Source organism: Microtus pennsylvanicus, chromosome X (assembly GCF_037038515.1).
Source record: "Microtus pennsylvanicus isolate mMicPen1 chromosome X, mMicPen1.hap1, whole genome shotgun sequence".
NCBI classification, from domain to species: domain Eukaryota; kingdom Metazoa; phylum Chordata; class Mammalia; order Rodentia; family Cricetidae; genus Microtus; species Microtus pennsylvanicus.
In genome coordinates this window covers 108,322,621-108,340,129 of record NC_134601.1, presented here as the reverse complement: position 1 = coordinate 108,340,129, position 17,509 = coordinate 108,322,621, and the positions used below count along the sequence as shown (strand labels likewise).

General features: G+C 36.8%; 1 protein-coding gene across 1 annotated transcript in view; it reads left to right on the top strand.

Moving 5' to 3' along the window:
• The first annotated feature begins 7,908 nt into the window (after nucleotides 1–7,908).
• LOC142840990 (odorant-binding protein-like) overlaps nucleotides 7,909–17,509 on the top strand; it is a 34,650-nt gene continuing 25,049 nt past the window's right edge. Inside the window, exons 1-2 of the mRNA XM_075957687.1 lie at nucleotides 7,909–7,965; nucleotides 8,390–8,529. Coding sequence (XP_075813802.1) covers nucleotides 7,909–7,965; nucleotides 8,390–8,529 — 197 coding nt within the window. The remainder of the gene's footprint in view (nucleotides 7,966–8,389; nucleotides 8,530–17,509) is intronic.

The window sequence follows — 17,509 nt, the reverse complement described above, 5'->3', positions numbered from 1 at the left end:
AACTGATAAGACATCCTGATAACATGGTTCATAGGATCAATTAAAAGTTGAATTTTGCTTCACAGAAAATATTTGATCATATAAAATTTTTAAGCATACTTTTCATATTAATGAAGTAAATTTGGTTATTCAAAGGAAGAAATCAGAACAAGAGATAAGGAAAAAAGAAATTCTCAAAGTCTGCCATAATTTATGTTTTATGTACTCTCTCTCTCTCTTTCTCTCTCTCTCTATCTCTCTCTCTCTCTCTCTCTCTCTCTCTCTCTCTCTGTGTGTGTGTGTGTGTGTGTGTGTGTGCGCGTGTGGGTGTGTAGGTGTTTTTTTGATGATAGGAATATACCATCTAACTCTATTCCCCAAGTTCATTTATTTAAATACATCTTCAAGTATATACCCATTATGATTTTAATTGTTCAAGACTTGCTTTCTTTACCAAAAGTTTTATAAATTTAACAAATATACAAATAATAATGTCAGTGCCTACCAAAGCCAATTGGATAGATATCTTGTCTCCCTGAATTTAGTTTTGTGTTCATCTTTCAAACTTAAGATGAACATATTTATTGCAAGTATAAATAAGTCACTTATATTTCATTGATACAAATGACTTCACTGTCTCATCTATGAGAGGTTTGGAGTTCAGTTTTCAGCACCAACATAGTGGCTCAAAACCAGCTGTAACTCCAATAACAGTGTCAGACACTACTCTGTTCTGGACTCCTCAGACACCAGGCACACAAGTGGTATGTATACATACATGCAAGCAAAACACCCCAAAACATAAAATAATCACTTTAAAAAGTTTTATTTTGTTTCCTTATATTATAGATTTATGTGTAGGGGATATGCATGTAGATGCCATGCCCTTGGAGGCAAGAAGAGTGCATCATATTCCCTGGAGGTGGTTGTGAGTAGCTCAAGGAAAGTGCTGGGAAACTAACTCTGATCATCAGCAAGAATAGCAAGTGCTCTTATCCACTGAGCACTCTCCAACCTTTTTTCTTTTATTATTATCTACAAAATATGCAGGAGTAATGTATATAAAAATTTTCAATGCAACTTTTAGACAGGAGAAACAAAATGGCTCTGTAGAACTCTTGACAATGAATTATTCTGTGTTTTCCCTTTTCCCTCACATTACTCCTTGATTACACACTTTGCTGACACCATCCACAGCTCTGCTGAAGTCAAGGAGTGGATCTTCAGACTGACAATCCTCCTTTGCAGATTTTGGTCTTTCTTGAGTTGTCATGCTTGATTCAAGTTGTTTAAATCTTATTTTTGTAATACAGAATTCTTATCTCTTTCTTAATGTAACAATGTCCAAAATGTAGAAATGAATTTGTAATTAGTAACATTATTCTGCTTTAATGGAACATTAAAAACAGATGCTGTCAGGGGATATCCCATGAATAAGGATTTTTATAAGTATGAGCTCAATAAAATCTTATTCTGTGCAACAAGGGCTGCAATCTAATAACAACTTGGCATTTGGATCACTCATTATTTGTCACTGGTAGATGGAAGTCATTCTTTCAAAGAACATCAGAGCCAAAAGGCAGAAAGCTAGGCTACATAATCAAATATTGAAATTAGTAACCCTTCCACTAATGATATTTTAAGTTTTGGGACACACAAATATCAAGAGTTTCACAAAACTTTTAGAATATGTTCTTTGGACAGGGTGGAGGGAGTTCAAGGACTCTGTGTGAGTCATGTGCCATTTCCCTGAATCTAAAAGTATAGAATATCTCAATGTTTCATGCTTTATTCAGGACCCTACAATTATTTTATTTGTTAAAATAGGTGCTTTGCCATACATATCCCCAGTAACACGTATTTATTAAATAAAATTGCTCTTTGAATGTTTCAAACACACACACAAACACACACACACACACACACACACACACACAGAGTATTCTTATTCTGTTTTTTTTTTTAATTCACACTTCTCAGATAATTATGCCAAAGATTCCCCAAACAAGAAATTTCTTTCACAGATCCATGTTTTCTTTCATTTTTTTAAATTTTTTTTTTCTTCTCTAACTTTGTAAATTTATCCTATCAGTGTGATTATAGATAGCTTTGAAAAACAGTGAAACTCCAGGAGCCTATGCAGTTTGGTAAAATAATGAAGGTATTGTCTCTCTACACAGAAAAAAATGTTCATTTCCCATAGTTCAGAATGGAAGGGTAAAACAACATAAGTGAACTCTTCAACCAAAATTCCAAATGAATAGACAATGTCTATTTCAGGCTCAGTGCAGTCAAACATATAATATGTAAATTAAGGTTATAAGTTTACAAGTAGGGATTTATAAAATAAATAAAATGTATAGTTAAACAAATAAATAATCAAACAAACATGAAGAGGAAGCCCACAAAATGGGAAGAAATCTTTTCTAGCTGGCAGGAATAATATCCAGAATGTATAAAGAATTCAAAAAAGAGGCAGAACCTAAATACTCTATTTAAGAGATTTTCCTGAAGTATTTTTTAAAGGAGAGAAAGAGAGGGAAATTTCACAAAAGTATCATGAAAATGTCTTTTCTGCACTAGTCATTTGGAAAGTGAACATCAAAGCACTACTTAGATTTCTTCTTACCCCTGACAGAAGGACAAACATCAAAAAGAAAACAAACAGGAAATGTCAGAAGGGGTGAAGAGAAAAGACAACACTCATTCACTCTTGGTAGGTTTACTAAATTATACAACTCTGCAAAACAGTGTAGATAATTATCAAAAAGCTGACAGTAAATCTAGCATATTAAGTAACTGTACTGCTGCTTGTCACGTACTCAAAGGAGGTGACTTCTTATTCAACAACATTTTCTAAGTCATGTTTTCTGTTGCTCCATTTACAGTAGCTACAAAATGTAAACCACCTTAATACTCTTCAACTGAGCAATGAATAACAAAAGTGTGTTTAACGTGTACTATGGAATATGAGTCAGGTGTAAATAAAAATTTATGCAGAGTCCCAGCCCTAGACAATATCCACAAATATTTAATTAGTGCGAGAATAAGAATTAGCCTCACCCAGGGCAGAGTGGCTCTGTGGTTGGTTGTTCGATGCAGAGTAGTAAGCCCTGAAGCCATATAAAATTAAAGAGAAATGGTACTCATCAGCTTGTATGTGTACATTCACATACATATGTATGTATCAATAATAATCAAAGTAGATGTTTATAATCATACAAGATATTTTAAGAAATGTAGGTGTGAAGGGCTCAAGGAACAAAAAATGTGTAAGTTGAGGAAAACTGAAAACAACAAAATGTATTAAAACAGCACCTGACATATGAAGAACACATTGACATTTGAGTTTGGATTTTCTTTCTAATATCACAGAACACTGAACTTCATATATTTTGTATCAGGGCAATATGATAATTGACTATGATTTATTTGAGTCTTCTAAATATTAACTATGTTATTTTTGTCTTTGTTGAGGACTATTTACTTTTTAATTTTCATTACATGTCTTAAAGATTGTTTAGGGTATTTCCATATATACAGAGTTTCACCAGAGTAACTCCCCCTATGCAGCCTTTTTTCAAAGTTATGGCTTGTGAATCTAGTGTCTGCTACATTTACTTTTGCAAAGAAAAATAGATTCAAGAAGAAACAGAAGAAAGTTTGGAGAAATACATTGTTTTATCTGTGGGATGTTTGGATCTAAGATCCAACTTGAAAAATAAATGAATATTGTTTCATGTGTGTAAAGTTGTATTTGCCATAGAAGATATTGCCTGAATTTTCTCCTTCTATCAAAACCTTAGTAAACAGTCTGTCATCAGGGGGAGAGAAGGCTCTAAGAATGCCTTGTGTTCTTAGATAAAGATTTTATAGGTAAACATCCTGGGTGCTTTAGTCTGTGACCATGGAACTGAATAATGATCAAAATAAGATGTTAAGGATTATCACCTATAAGATTAACATAAAATAAAATTGAGTATAATGTGAAAAAGTAAAAAATGGATTTCACAGTGTTCAAAGTAAACAGATAGAGAAATATATTTATCAGACATTCATATAAATTGTACAATTTTGAATATGACAACAATTACTTTAAAATAAGTCCTAAATAATGACAGAGAAAGGAGGATGCTATATGTAATTTTACTGTGTTAAAGTTAAAGCCTTCCTTTTTGCTTAAACAGAAAAAGGGGAAGTGATATAGGAGGGTCTTCTATCTACCTGTTGCTTTCATTGGTTAATTAATAAAGAAAACTGCTTGGCCTGATAGTTCAGAACGTAGGTAGGTGGAGTAGACTGAACAGAATGCTGGGAGAAAGAGAGCAGAATTGGGCAGACACTATGCTTCTCCTACCCAAGATGGACACAGGTTAGAATCTTACCGTTAAGCTACCACTTTGTGGTGCTACACAGATTATTACACATGGCTTAATGAAGATATGAGAGTTAGCCAATAAGAGGCTATAAATATTGGGCCAGGCAGTATTTAAATGAATACAGATTCCAAGTTATTATTTCCTGGGCTAAGCTAGCCATGAGGGAGCTGGGCAGGATGAAAAGCAGGCTAGCTCGCCTCATCACTACAAGCATCCAAACAGACTAGGCTCCCACAAGGCCAGACCATGCAGTAGAATCAAAACTCAGTGTCATTGTCCTTGGCTTCTCAGTTAGCCCTCATTGTCATCCACATTCAAAGAGTCAAGTTTGATCACATGCTCCATCAGTCCCAGCCCAGCTGGCCTTGGTGAGCTCCCATTAGATCAGTCCCATTTTCTCAGTGGGTGGGTGCACCCCTCACATTCCTGACTTCCTTGCTCATGTTATCTTTCCTTCTGCTCCTCATTTGGACCTTGGGAGCTCAGTCCAGTGCTCCAGTGTGGGTCTCTGTCTCTATCTCCATCCATCAGATGAAGGCTTTATGGTGATATATAAGATATTCATTAGTGTGGCTATAGGATAAGGCCAGTTCAGGCACCCTCTCCTCTGCTGCTCATGGAACTAGTTGGGGAAATCCCAATGGACACCTGGGAACCCCTCTAGAACCAAGACTCTAGCCAACCCTAAAATGGCTCCGTTGGTTAGGATAACTTCTTCCCTGCTCCCATATCCACTCTTCCTCCATGTCAGTTTTCCCATTCCCCCAAGCTCTCCCCAATCCTCCCCTTCTCCCTTCTCTCTCCCCATCTCCACTTACCCCAATCTACTATTTGTAATAGCACTATTTGTTTTTTTTGAAAGAAAAATTATTTATTTATCTCAAATAAGATAAAATTCATCATTTTCAAAACCTTCTCAACAACAGGCAAATTAGTCTGTAATCTACAGATTGGTCCAGAGATGAGGTGTCTACGTTCCTTGCATAGAAATATTTTAGTACAAACAAGAATAGCACTATTTGTAATAGCCAGAACCTGGAAACAACCTAGGTGCCCCTCCATAGAAGAATGGATAAAGAAGGTGTGACACATATATACTTTAGAGTTCTACTTAGCAGTAACAAAAACAATGATATCTTGAACTTTGCATGCAAATGGATGGAAATAGAAAATGCTTTACTGAGTGAGATAACACAGACCCCAAAAGAGGAGTATGATATGTACTCACTCATAAGTGGATTCTCTCCATAAACAAAGGACATTGAGCCTTTGTTCATGATCCTAGAGAAGCTAAATAAGAAGGTGAACCCAAAGAAAAGCATACATTTATCCTCCTGGATATTGGAAGTTGACAAGATCATCGGGCAAAAGTTGGGAGCGAGGGTGGGGTGGGATGGACAGCAGCATGCTTTTAAAGAAATTGTTGACAATGTCCCACATATGTAAAACATTCTGAAAATTCTTCTCACTGATGTCTTCTCTATCTTGCCAAGTTTTCCTCCCACCCAGAAGTTGCTTTTCACAGAATTATGTATTTTAGTTTTATTTGTGGCCTAATGAATTTAATCAGGTCTATACGTATTCCCTTAGCTTTGGAAAAGATGCCTAGTCCCTAATGGATTCACAAGGAGAAAGAATAGGGCTGGACAGTATCCTTCTTCACCCATTCTTTCATTGAACCATAGTTTAGAAGTGAAATGTTTAAGCCCATAAAACATGCCATCTTTCATAACTTCTAATACCCAGGAAATTGCAAGTTTATGTCTAGTGTAAGCAAACATGTAAGTTGAGAATGAATATCTAAAATCCATGACAAGTTTAAAGCACGAAGTTTCAGAAAAGTGACAGTCCATCAAAGTGGGTGAGGGAAAAAAGAAAGAAAGAGAGAAATAGATTGATCCAGGAGATCAGAGACATAATTTGTTGATATTGCAAAATTGTATAACAACTCTGGAAATAGTTTTCTGAAAATAAATATGTACCTTGTGACTCAGTTATACTGCTCCTTGGAATATGGCTTAATGACTTAATATACTATTCCATAAGTATTTTCTCATTCATGTTCATTGCTACTCTAATCACAACAGTTAGGAAATGGAAACAACCTAAATGTTCTACAGCTGTCTAATAGATAATGAAATAGTGATACAGGTACACCATGTAATAACTATTCCATTGTAAAGAAAATTGAAATCATGACATCTGCAGGCAAATGGCAGGCACTATAAAAATATCCTGCTCAGTGAGCTAACCCAGTTCTAAAAAGACAAATGTGGCATATTATGTCTCTTCTGTTCTTCCCAGCTCCAAATCCTCAGATAAATGTTAAGAACTCACTTGTGACCTTGTACTCATATGCATGTAACAATATTTAGTGAAAAAAGAGTCAACAATATTGAAAGAGATAAATATGGTGCATATTGGAGGATTTAGAGGGAAAGGGACAGCAGGGAATCATGTAATTATGCTATAATCTCAAAATGAAAAGAAATAGAGAAAATAAAATAATTTTTAAAATGTGTCATGAAATGCCAACTAATTCTTAATAATGATATAGTTAGTAATCATGATTTATCAACCAAAGTACTAAGTGTAGTTTATTCCATGTGTCAGAGAGGGAAGCCACAGAGGACAAACAAATACTGCAGAGTCCTGATTTTCTTGGTTGTTCCTAGAAATGGACGAGAAGATCCTATGGCTAAGCACAACACAGACCTTGGTTTTAATGTGTAAAGAAGTCAGCTGGGCAGGGGGGATCCTTGCTGTTGGAAACATAAACATATTTTGAACTTAACTGTAGAGTCCATTTGCACATTGTACATTTTTCTGAATGTTATTATTTTTATAAAGTGTTTTACTTTTCTTTTGATTAATGATACCTATTTTTATTGCCAGTGAACATCTAGCAGCAATTTTATTTTATGTACAGAGTTAAGGTTTGGTGATATCTCTTGTAGCTCTGTGGCATAGCCATTGAATTCAGTGTAGTCAACTTATTGATAGACATAAAGATATTACAAGATATAACATTATCCTTATAAGAAATCCTTCTCAATTTTTAAAATCTTTTCTTCTAATAATGTGGTTGCTTTGGCTCACATAGCCCAGGCTACAGTTTTAAATTTATTTAACTTCACAGCATTATGCTTAGATTTCTAATGTATTTTAATTTACATGCCATGGTTTTAAATGAATCATATAGGACATTTGCATTTTGACATTTACCTACAAGTATAGTTCTGGAGGCAAAAAGATTACTTAAATGCTCTCACAGTGATAGTTCTTTCTTTCTGACAGGAATACTCAATTAATCATCCGAACAGAACCTGACCTTTACTCTAATTGTATTAGTTTAGGGATATGAGATTATATACTATTTAGTGGTGTACGAGGAAATACTGGACAGATGCTGGCTGTTGTGGTGCAGAACCATTGGTTGATTTCAAGAAACTACCTCTAACTGGAAGTATATCAAGGTTTGTCAGTTCATTTCCTTCACAACCAGTATCCTACTTTGAGCTTCTGCAGAAGAGCAAAGACAGGCATCACCATGGTAAAGTTTCTGCTGCTGGCTTTGTCATTTGGTCTGGCTCATGATCATGCTAAGGTAAATTCATTTGGTCTGTGCACAAGTTTGATGTTCTTCAACAGCATATTTATGTGGATGTGATGTGTCATTCAGTTTGTACATGCAAATATATATTAATACAATAACCTTTCTGACTTTCATTCATGCACACTTTTTCAATCAGATTTTTGTAAGATGAAACAAATGAAATAAGGAAACTATGGGTTGAATTTCAGAGCTCAAGTGTCCAGCACATGAGTAGTTCTAAAAGGTCTCAGGTACCAAATGCTATGTAAATTGAGACATCATATTACCCTGTGCTATTCTACATCCCTAGAAACATATTTTTAACTAATAAACAATACATAAAATAATAATTTCTAGTTATTTTATGTATTTCCAAGAACTGGGATCACAGATTCAATACCAACTCACATTCCAATAGGCTTTGTTGTTTTTTCAGCTTGAAGGAAAGTGGGTTACCGTTGCCATCGCTGCTGACAATGTTGACAAGATAGAGGCAGGAGAACTCCTGAGACTCTATGTTTATGAAATTACTTGTACTGAGGCATGTAGTAAAATGGAAGTCACATTTTATGTCAAGTAAGCAAATTGTCAGCAATGTAAAGGGAGCAGACTATTTACATTTCACAGATTTTATGTTGTTAAGCTTATAGGCAAATGTTCTTTTTCTGAAAGCAAGAAATGGAAAGCCTCATCTTCAGAAATGTGTTTATGTTATTCCATGATGGGTTAAGTCTGGTTACAACACAGAAATTAGACACTGTTGCCAATTCCATGAGTGTTTCCTGAGAAATTCTTGTGGTTGGAGGCTTGTGATTGAATTTTATGCTCTGTTATAAGGTTCAAGATTCTGCACAAATTTCATTTCTAGTAAGTTAGAAGGTATGTGTGAGTAATGTGGGCAATCGGTGTTTATTTAAAATATAATTGACAGAATACAGACCATTCTCTCACACCAGTTTTCTTAGTAAATTTGGTTCTTTTTGTTCTAAATTTTCCAAATGTTCTATTAATTCACTAGTGTGGGGTTTTTCCAGCTTCTTTATGTAGGCATTTAGTGCAATGAACATTCTTCTTAACAATGCTTTCATTATATCCCATAAATTTAGGTCTGTTGTGTAATCATTTTCCTTGAATTTTAGAAAGTCTTTAATTTCTCCCTTTATTTCTTCCTTAAACCATTGATGATTCAAGTGAGCACTGTTTAATTTCCATGTTTCTATGGGCTTTTTGAAATTAGTTTTGCTGTGCAATTCTAGTTTTAAACCATGATGATCTGATAAGATACATTGGGTTATTCCAATTTTTTTTGTATTTGTTGAGGTTTGTTTTGTTACCGAGTATGTGGAAAATTTTTGAGAAGTTTCAATGAGGTAGTGAAAAGAAGGTATATTCCCTTCTGTTTGGGTGGAATATTTTATAGATATCTGTTAAGTCCATTTGAGTCATAATATCTGTTAGTTCCCTTATTTCTCTGTTCATTTTTTTTCTGACTGACATGTCCAGTGGTGAGAGGGGAGTGTTGAAGTCTCCCACTATTAGTGTGTGGGATATAATGTATGGTTTATGCTTTAGAAGTGTTTCTTTTAAATATGAGGGTGCCCTTGAATTTGGAGCATAGATGTTCAGCATTGAGATTTCATCTTGATGGATTTTTCTTGTTACTAATATAAAATACCCTTCTTTATCTCTTTTGATTGATTTTAGCTTGTTGTCTATTTTGTTAGATATTAGGATAGCTGCACCTGCTTATTTCTTAGGTCCATTTGATTGCAAATTTTTTCCAAACCCTTTACTCTGATACAATGTCTGTCTTTGAGGTTAATATGTGTTTCTTGTATGCATAAGAAGAATGGATTCTGTTTTCATATCCAATCAGTTAGCCTGTGCCTTTTTATAGGTTAGTTGAGTCCATTATATGAAGGGATATTAATGACCAGTGATTGCTATCTCCTATTAATTTAGTTTTCATCATTGGTGATGTTAATTTGTGTGTTTTTCCTTCTTTGTGATTTACTGCTATGAGACCATCAATTATCTGTGTTTTTGTTGGTGAAGCCCAGTTCCTTGGGTTGGAGTTTTACTTCTAGTAATTTGTGTAGGGCTGGGTTTGTGGGTAAGTATTGGATAAATCTGGTTTTGTCATGGAATATCTTTTTTTGTCTTTCTATGGTGACTGAAAGTTTTGCTGGGTTAGTAGTCTGGGCTAGCATCCATAGTCTCTTAATGTCTGCATAGCACTTGACCATGACCTTCCGGCTTTTATTTTCTACAATGAAAATTCAGGTATAATTCTGATAGGTCTACCTTTCTATGTTACTTGGCCTTTTTCCTTTGCAGCTCTTAATATTCTTTCTTTATTCTGTATGTTTAGTGTTTTGATTATTAAATGGTAAGGGGACTTTATTTTCAGTTCAGACTATTTGGCATTCTGTAAGCTTCTTGTATCTTCATAAGCATGTCTTTCTTTAGATTGGGAAAGTTTTCTTCTATGGTTTTGTTAAATATATTTTCTGTGCTTTTGAGTTGAACTTCTCCTTCTATACCTATTATTCTTATGTTTGGCCTTTTCATGGTGTCCCATTTTTCCCGGATATTTTGGGTTATGCTTTTGTTAGATTTAATGATTACTTGAATGATCAGTCTATTTCCTTTATTGAATCTTCAGCACTTGAGATTCTCTTCCATTTCTTATATTCTGCCATTCATGCTTGTGTTTGTGTTTACTTATTGTTTGCTCATGATTTCTGTTTTGATGATTCCCTTGGCTTGTTTTTTCTTTATTGTCTCTATTTCAGTTTTCATGTCTTGAATAGTTTCTTTCATGTGTTTGATTGCTTTTCCTTGGTTTTCTTTAAGGGTTTGCCGATGTCTTCCAATTTTTTGTTTCCCTTTTCCTCCATTGTTTGAGGGAATTTCTCATTTATTCTCTAAGAGTTTCAAATATTCTCCTGAAGTTTTTAGGTCATTCTCTTCTGCCTCATCTATAATTGGTTGTTCAAGTCTTTCTGTTTTAGGTTTTTTAGGTTTTAGTCATGTTTTGTTGCTCTTTGTGGTGTTGCATGTGTTCTTACGTTTTTTACTCATCTTTTCCTTGAATAGGTGTGTTTGGTGCTGTCGGTGATTCTGTTGACTAATCTTCTAGTTGCCAGTGAATCCAAGGCTCAGATAGCTGTTCCTCCTGATACAGTTAGTGCCACAGTTTTAGTTACCTTTTGGTTACTCTGTGTTCCTGTGATTTTCTCTACTCACTTGGACTTTGCTGTCTCAGGCCTACTTTGGCCTAGGTTACTGACCTACCTGTTTCTGTAAATCCTGGTCTGGATCCCCTCCTGCAGAGGTCCTTTGATGTGGGAGTGTCATATATCAATCTGTTGATTTCATTGGTTAAGCAATAAAGAAACTGCTTGGCCCTGTGGGTGGAGTAAACAGAACAAAATGCTGGGAGGAAGAGGAAGTGAGGTCAGACTCGACAGCTCTCCTCTCGGGAGCAGAAGCCTCAGAGAGAGACGCCATGCCTCGCTCCCGGGCAGAGGCACGCGATGAAACAAGCCGCCAGGTTAGACATGCTGAATCTTTCCTGGTAAGACCGGTGCTCACAGATTATTAGAGATGGGTTGATCAGGATGTGAGAATTAGCCAGTAAGGGCTAGAGATAAAGGGCCAAGCAGTGATTAAAAGAATACAGTGTCCATGTAATTATTTCGGGGCATAAGCTAGCCGAGCAGGCGGCTGGGGTATTGGGGACGCAGCCCCGCCGCCCATATTACTACAGTCCTTGGCTTGGACTTTGTGAGGCAAAGGTCTCTGGCTCCAGACTTCTCCCTCAGAGTTCCCAGGCTCAGATGCACCCAGAACTACAGAGGACCTGGCTCAGGCTTCCTCCCTCAGATGTTCCAACTCACACTTGTGCCCACAGAGGTTTCTAGTTCCTGCCTATTCCCTTTGATGTCCCAGACCAGCACCTGGACCCACAGATGTCCTGACTCAGGCCTACTCCCTCTGGACTCCCAGACTCATGACTGGACCTGCAGAGATATCTGGTTCCTGCCTACTCCTTCAGAGGTACAGATTTTTAATTTTACATTCATGCCCTCTCAAAAACAAAATCTTTCCCATCTGTTAAACCATGTTTTAATATCAGCAGACATGAAAGGGGTAATGGAATTATGCATCATATCCTTTTCACAATGACAACAACATCACATATAAATCACCATTTCTTTTAAATGAATTATCCCCTCTTCTGTGAAGTCAGGATACCACATACTAAATTTTTCACTTGCCTTTTCTTTCCCTTCTAATAATTTATGAGCTCTTGTTACTTTTTAAATGATTGATTAAAGTGTTGCAAGAAGCAATAAAGACCATGTGAAAGGTATCTCATTCAAAAACACTTAAATATCTGCTGCGGGAGCTCCTTCCCCTCCTTCAGCCAATAGCCTTTAAGATAACAGCCCACTTGGGCATGGTCTCTTTTGTTTTAAAAAGCAGTGGTAGCCATGCACTCACTCTATTGCTTCTGGCTCCACTTCTCGCTACTAGACTCCTTTCCTGGTCATGAAGAGGGCTGTTGTCTAGGACAGTGATCTGTAAGTTTTTCCCTTTAAATAAATAATCCTTTTACTAATCATAATTCCAAACTGGTATGGAATTGTTTTGTGACTTATGCCTTTATCTGGCACCCAACATTTGGTTATAGAACATGCAGGCTGCCTGCCACCAGCTCAGCTTGGTACCAGCCCGACCTCAACCGTAGCCTGTGCATGGAGCCAGCAGTTCAATATAGAATATCGCACAGTGGCTTTTCCTACTGCAATTCTTTCTATTTCCTTTACACGCCTCGGATCTGCTTCAAGTCCCCACACACTGTCTCATTTGCCTTCTCATTTGGATTTAAACTCCATGCTTCCCAGGCTTCATGGGCCTGGACTGTCTTTGCCCACCTGGTTTGCTCTATTTCTGAGAGGTTTTTAAATCCCCCTTGCAGCGTGTGTCAGAGAGCAAGCAGTTGCCAAACGCTGCAACCCCTCAGGGCAACTCTTTGTCACATGGAGGCATATGCAGCTTCCGGGTTGTTGTTCTCTGTGCCGGGATTATGGGTTTCTGGTTCTGTGTATAGGATCTATTTAATTACATTTACTTTGTTGAGCAACTCATATTTCCCAGTCTTTAACAATTACTAAGGCAGACACTGAAACAGGAACCTGTTTCTGTCACCTTTACATTGGTTCTAGTCACGACTTGGAAACAGCGCCACCTGCTGGATAATAGGTCATATGACCATTTTCATTTCCATTGCAACTTTTACTACTTTCTTTAATAATAAAATGAATGATATATTGCAACGCTTAATGATAATTTCAATGTCTAACAATGTAGAATAACTGAGGAGCTTATGCTCAAAGAAAAGTACTTGAGATCTGGGATGTTAGCCGCATGGCATGGGGTTGTCCCTTCAAAGATAGTAATGCATAACCTGTTATCAGTCCACAAGGCTTGGGACTTGGGTGCCCTTTGTACTATCTGTGTGGCAGAGACTAGACCAGAGCCTCTCCTAGACCCTTATTGTGATCTGGATTATCTCATCAGTCTGCAGAACCTGAATTAATGAAAGGTGTTGCATGCAGTCATTCTATAACACACAATATTATGGAATGTGTAACATGGACGGGCTGGGCCTGCTTGTTTGTTGGGGTTTTTGCTCTGCCCAGTACCCCACAACTGTTTAGCTCCAAGGAAGATCACACATAGGTCTTCATAAATTATAAGCTGATTGGCCCATTAGCTCTAGCCTCTCACTGGCTAACTCTCACATCTTGATTAACCCATTTTTCTGATCTATGTTAGCCATATGGGGCTTTTTTAGTGGGGCAGATTTCATTCTGCTGCTTTGGTGGTCTGGGCAGGAGTGGGAGGAATCAGCTTCCTCCTTCCCAGAATTCTCCTGTTCTCATTGTATCATTTTTACTTCCTGTCTGTTTTTCCCACCTATACTTCCTGCCTGGCCAATCACCATTTATTTAAATCATAATTGACAGAATACAGACAATTCTCTCTCACCAGGAATATGTCTCATGTACTTTGCAAAGAGTTTTGATGCATACATGTTGGGTCTTTTCTTTTTTTTCCCCTTTTCTGTCTAATTAAAAAAGGAAAAAAAATTAGCTTTACCATAGTAAAATTACATATAGCAAGACAGTTATCAAACAAAAATTATAATTAAAACATTTAGTACATTTGCATTTGGCAAAATTTAAAAAATGTTCTAGTATCTATCCTATCTTTGTCTAAAATTTCTTATCTAATTTATCTTTTTTGTCTTATGATTCTTTACTAGCAACTTCAATATATAATGCATCAATGGGGTTTACAAACTTTTTTTTGATAAATTTTTTTATTGAAAAAATTTCCACCTCCCCCCATCTCCCATTTCCTCCCCCCTCCCCCTCTACTCTCCCCCTCCCCCCACTCCTCTCCTTCTCCCTCTCCAGTCCAAAGAGCAGTCAGGGTTCCCTGCCCTGTGGGAAGTCCAAGGTCCTCCCCCCTCCATCCTGGTCTAGGAAGTTGTGCATCCAAACAGGCTAGGTTCCCACAAAGCCAGTACATGCATTAGGATCAAAACCCAGTGCCATTGTCCTTGGCTTCTCATCAGCCCTTATTGTCGGCCATGTTCAGAGAGTCCGGTTTAGATTACTTTGTGATTTATTGTGTACATGGCATTGAGTTAATAAACACCAGGCCATTTTTTTTACCAAATTGTGTGGTGCCTAAATATTGCTAGAATAAACTACTTGGTGCCAGACTAACAAAGATTATTTAGTCATTTTGAACCAAACCACTTACTTGCCATCTGTAAAATTACCCTGATGATCATGGTGGTTGCAGAGATACACAAAACTGTGCTACATATGGAGATTCTGGATCAAAATTTTTCATATTTTAGTTTCATTTGAGATATCTCATTCAACAAAGTGTGTTCAGGGGTAAGCCTGAAGATCTAAGTTCATCGTATGATCTATATAATATGCTGGATGTGGGTTGTATACTTGTTCATCTTGAAGTGAGGAAATGGTAACAAGAGGATCCCTGGACAACAGTAAACTGCTAAACTAAGATATTTGATAAGCTTCAGTGCAATGAAAGAGCATATCTGAACAAGCAGCTGGTTGGCTCCTAAAATTAGCCTAAGAGGATGAACTTTGTCACCCAAATGTATTCCACTTAAGCTCAATATTTATTAGGATAAAGAAAATGTGTAGGTTTTAGGGAAAAGAAGAGACAACACAGTCAGTTATCTTTGTCTAAAACTCACTGTCTGTGGCAAAATTTAATTTTGTTTTTTTTTGATTATGCTGACAGAATTAAATTTAAATCATCCTTTTTGAAATATTTTATGTATGCAAGCTAACCTGAAAATATTGGCAAATTACAATGGTATTTAAATCTCTCCTAGAAAGGCTGGTTAACTACCACACTGTGAAAATTTCCTATCTTCAATAAGAACATAAAAATTCAGTAGAGACTTGTTGGTTACTAGAGATTAGAAGAGCCATTATTGCATTAATGAAGACACCTTGGCAGGTGTTTTCTAGTAACGATGGATACAACCACAGCACAGTTCTTCCAACAATGGCTCAAGGAACACAGCAAAGAGGGGTGCAGAAAGTTTCTTAGAGCAAGTAAACAACAGTGGTGGCTGTTTAACAATGTCTCCTAGAAATAGCTGTGTAGCAAACACTAGAACAATGACAATATAAATGGACATGTTAAAATGGAGAAGAAAAAAGTTTGCAGCTTTCCACCCATATTTATAAATGGTGGTGACTACTGGTTACGAGAAAAAGAATTTGTCAACATGTTCTACAGAGTGAGTTCCTGTACAAGCTCTAAGCTACACAGAGAAACCCTGTCTAAATAACACCAAAAAACAAAATCAAAATAAACAAAACTAAAACAAAACAAAAAAAAATATCAGGTGCTATGTCATCCCAGATTATCCCTGGCCTAGATGCTGGGTCCTTCCCTCAACCTCAGTAGACTTCTGGGACTTAGGATCATGCCACACCAAACACGAGTGGCATACTTGACAATAGAACTGCACCCATCTCTAGTTTCTGTTTTCTGGGCCCCTACTCCAGGCCTAGGATGTCCCTACCAAATCTGGCCTTTCTGCTGGGCCTTGCCACCAACCCTAAAGTACTTAAGCCACTCAGAAGTAGGCTACCCCACTCAGAACTAATTGATGCACAGCCTAACCTTTATCAGAGAGACTTCTCCAAGCAACAATGGAAAGAGATGCAGAGACCCACAGGCAAACATTATATTGAGCCTGGAGAATTATGCCAGAGAAAAGAGGAAATATTGGACGGCACAGTGGTGTCAAGACTACCACCTGAAAACCCACAGAAATATCAAACCTGGGCTCTAGGGACTAATGGAGGCTGAACTGAAAACCAGAGAACCTCATGGGACCTATGCATATATGTTACAGTAGTGTAACTTTGTCTTCATGTGGATCCCCTACCAGTGAGAACAGGAGATGTCACTCTGTTGTCTAATTTGGGGACCTATTCCTCTTGCTGGATTGGGTCAACTAACTTGGCTGAAGGAGAGGTTGACTGGTAACAGTCCAGCTTGATATACATTGGCTGGCTGATATCCAGCATGTGCTGGACTGTATCTGAGTAAAAAAAAAAAAGGTGAGGGGTAGTAGACGGAGCAAGGGGAAGAAAAAGGAGGTAAAAGGATGGGCTAGGATGAGGGGAAGGACAGCACAACAAGATTAGGATAGGATTTAAGTATCAGAAAGAAGGAATCTCAGGTACAATATTCTTGGTGTTTTCACTCACTGAACTCATAATTCATCGTTATTCTTACTAGTTGACTCCTGTAAATGAGATAAAAATCTTTGCTGTTAAGATTAGTATAAAACATGATAAAAATATGAAGGAATTTGAAGGATTTAGAACCTCATTGCATTTTAATATTTAAAATAAACAGATGTAATAATAGAACACACCTTTCACTTTTATTTAAATGCTGTGAATACTTGACGAGCTACTATCAATGTTTTGTGATACATAGAAACCCAAGAAAATCAATAAATGAAAGACTATTTCAGTGTTCAGGAACAACTTCAAAGAAAAGGAATTTTTAATTTAATTTTGTGCATTCCATTTACAACCTGGCTGCTATGTCCCTCCTTCTTCTTAGCCTGTGCATATGTTTTTACTCCAGCAAGGACAGAGGGAATGCCCAAGAGGTATTCCTGTCATTTAGAAGAGTAAGAAGAACCATGAAGTAAATGATAAAAGAAACCTGTTCTAATTCAAATTCAATCTGAATTTATGAGACAATTTGTCTTGGAATGTGAAAGAAATCGAAGCCAAAGGCACTGCTTGAATTTAGAGACTCTGAGGATATTTGTCATTTAAATGAAATGAAAATATGTATTTACTTCCTTGAGTTGTCATGATTGATTTGTCTTGTTACTGTTTATTTTTATTTATTATTTTTGTAAAACAGAATTCATATTTCTTTCATAATGCAACAGTGC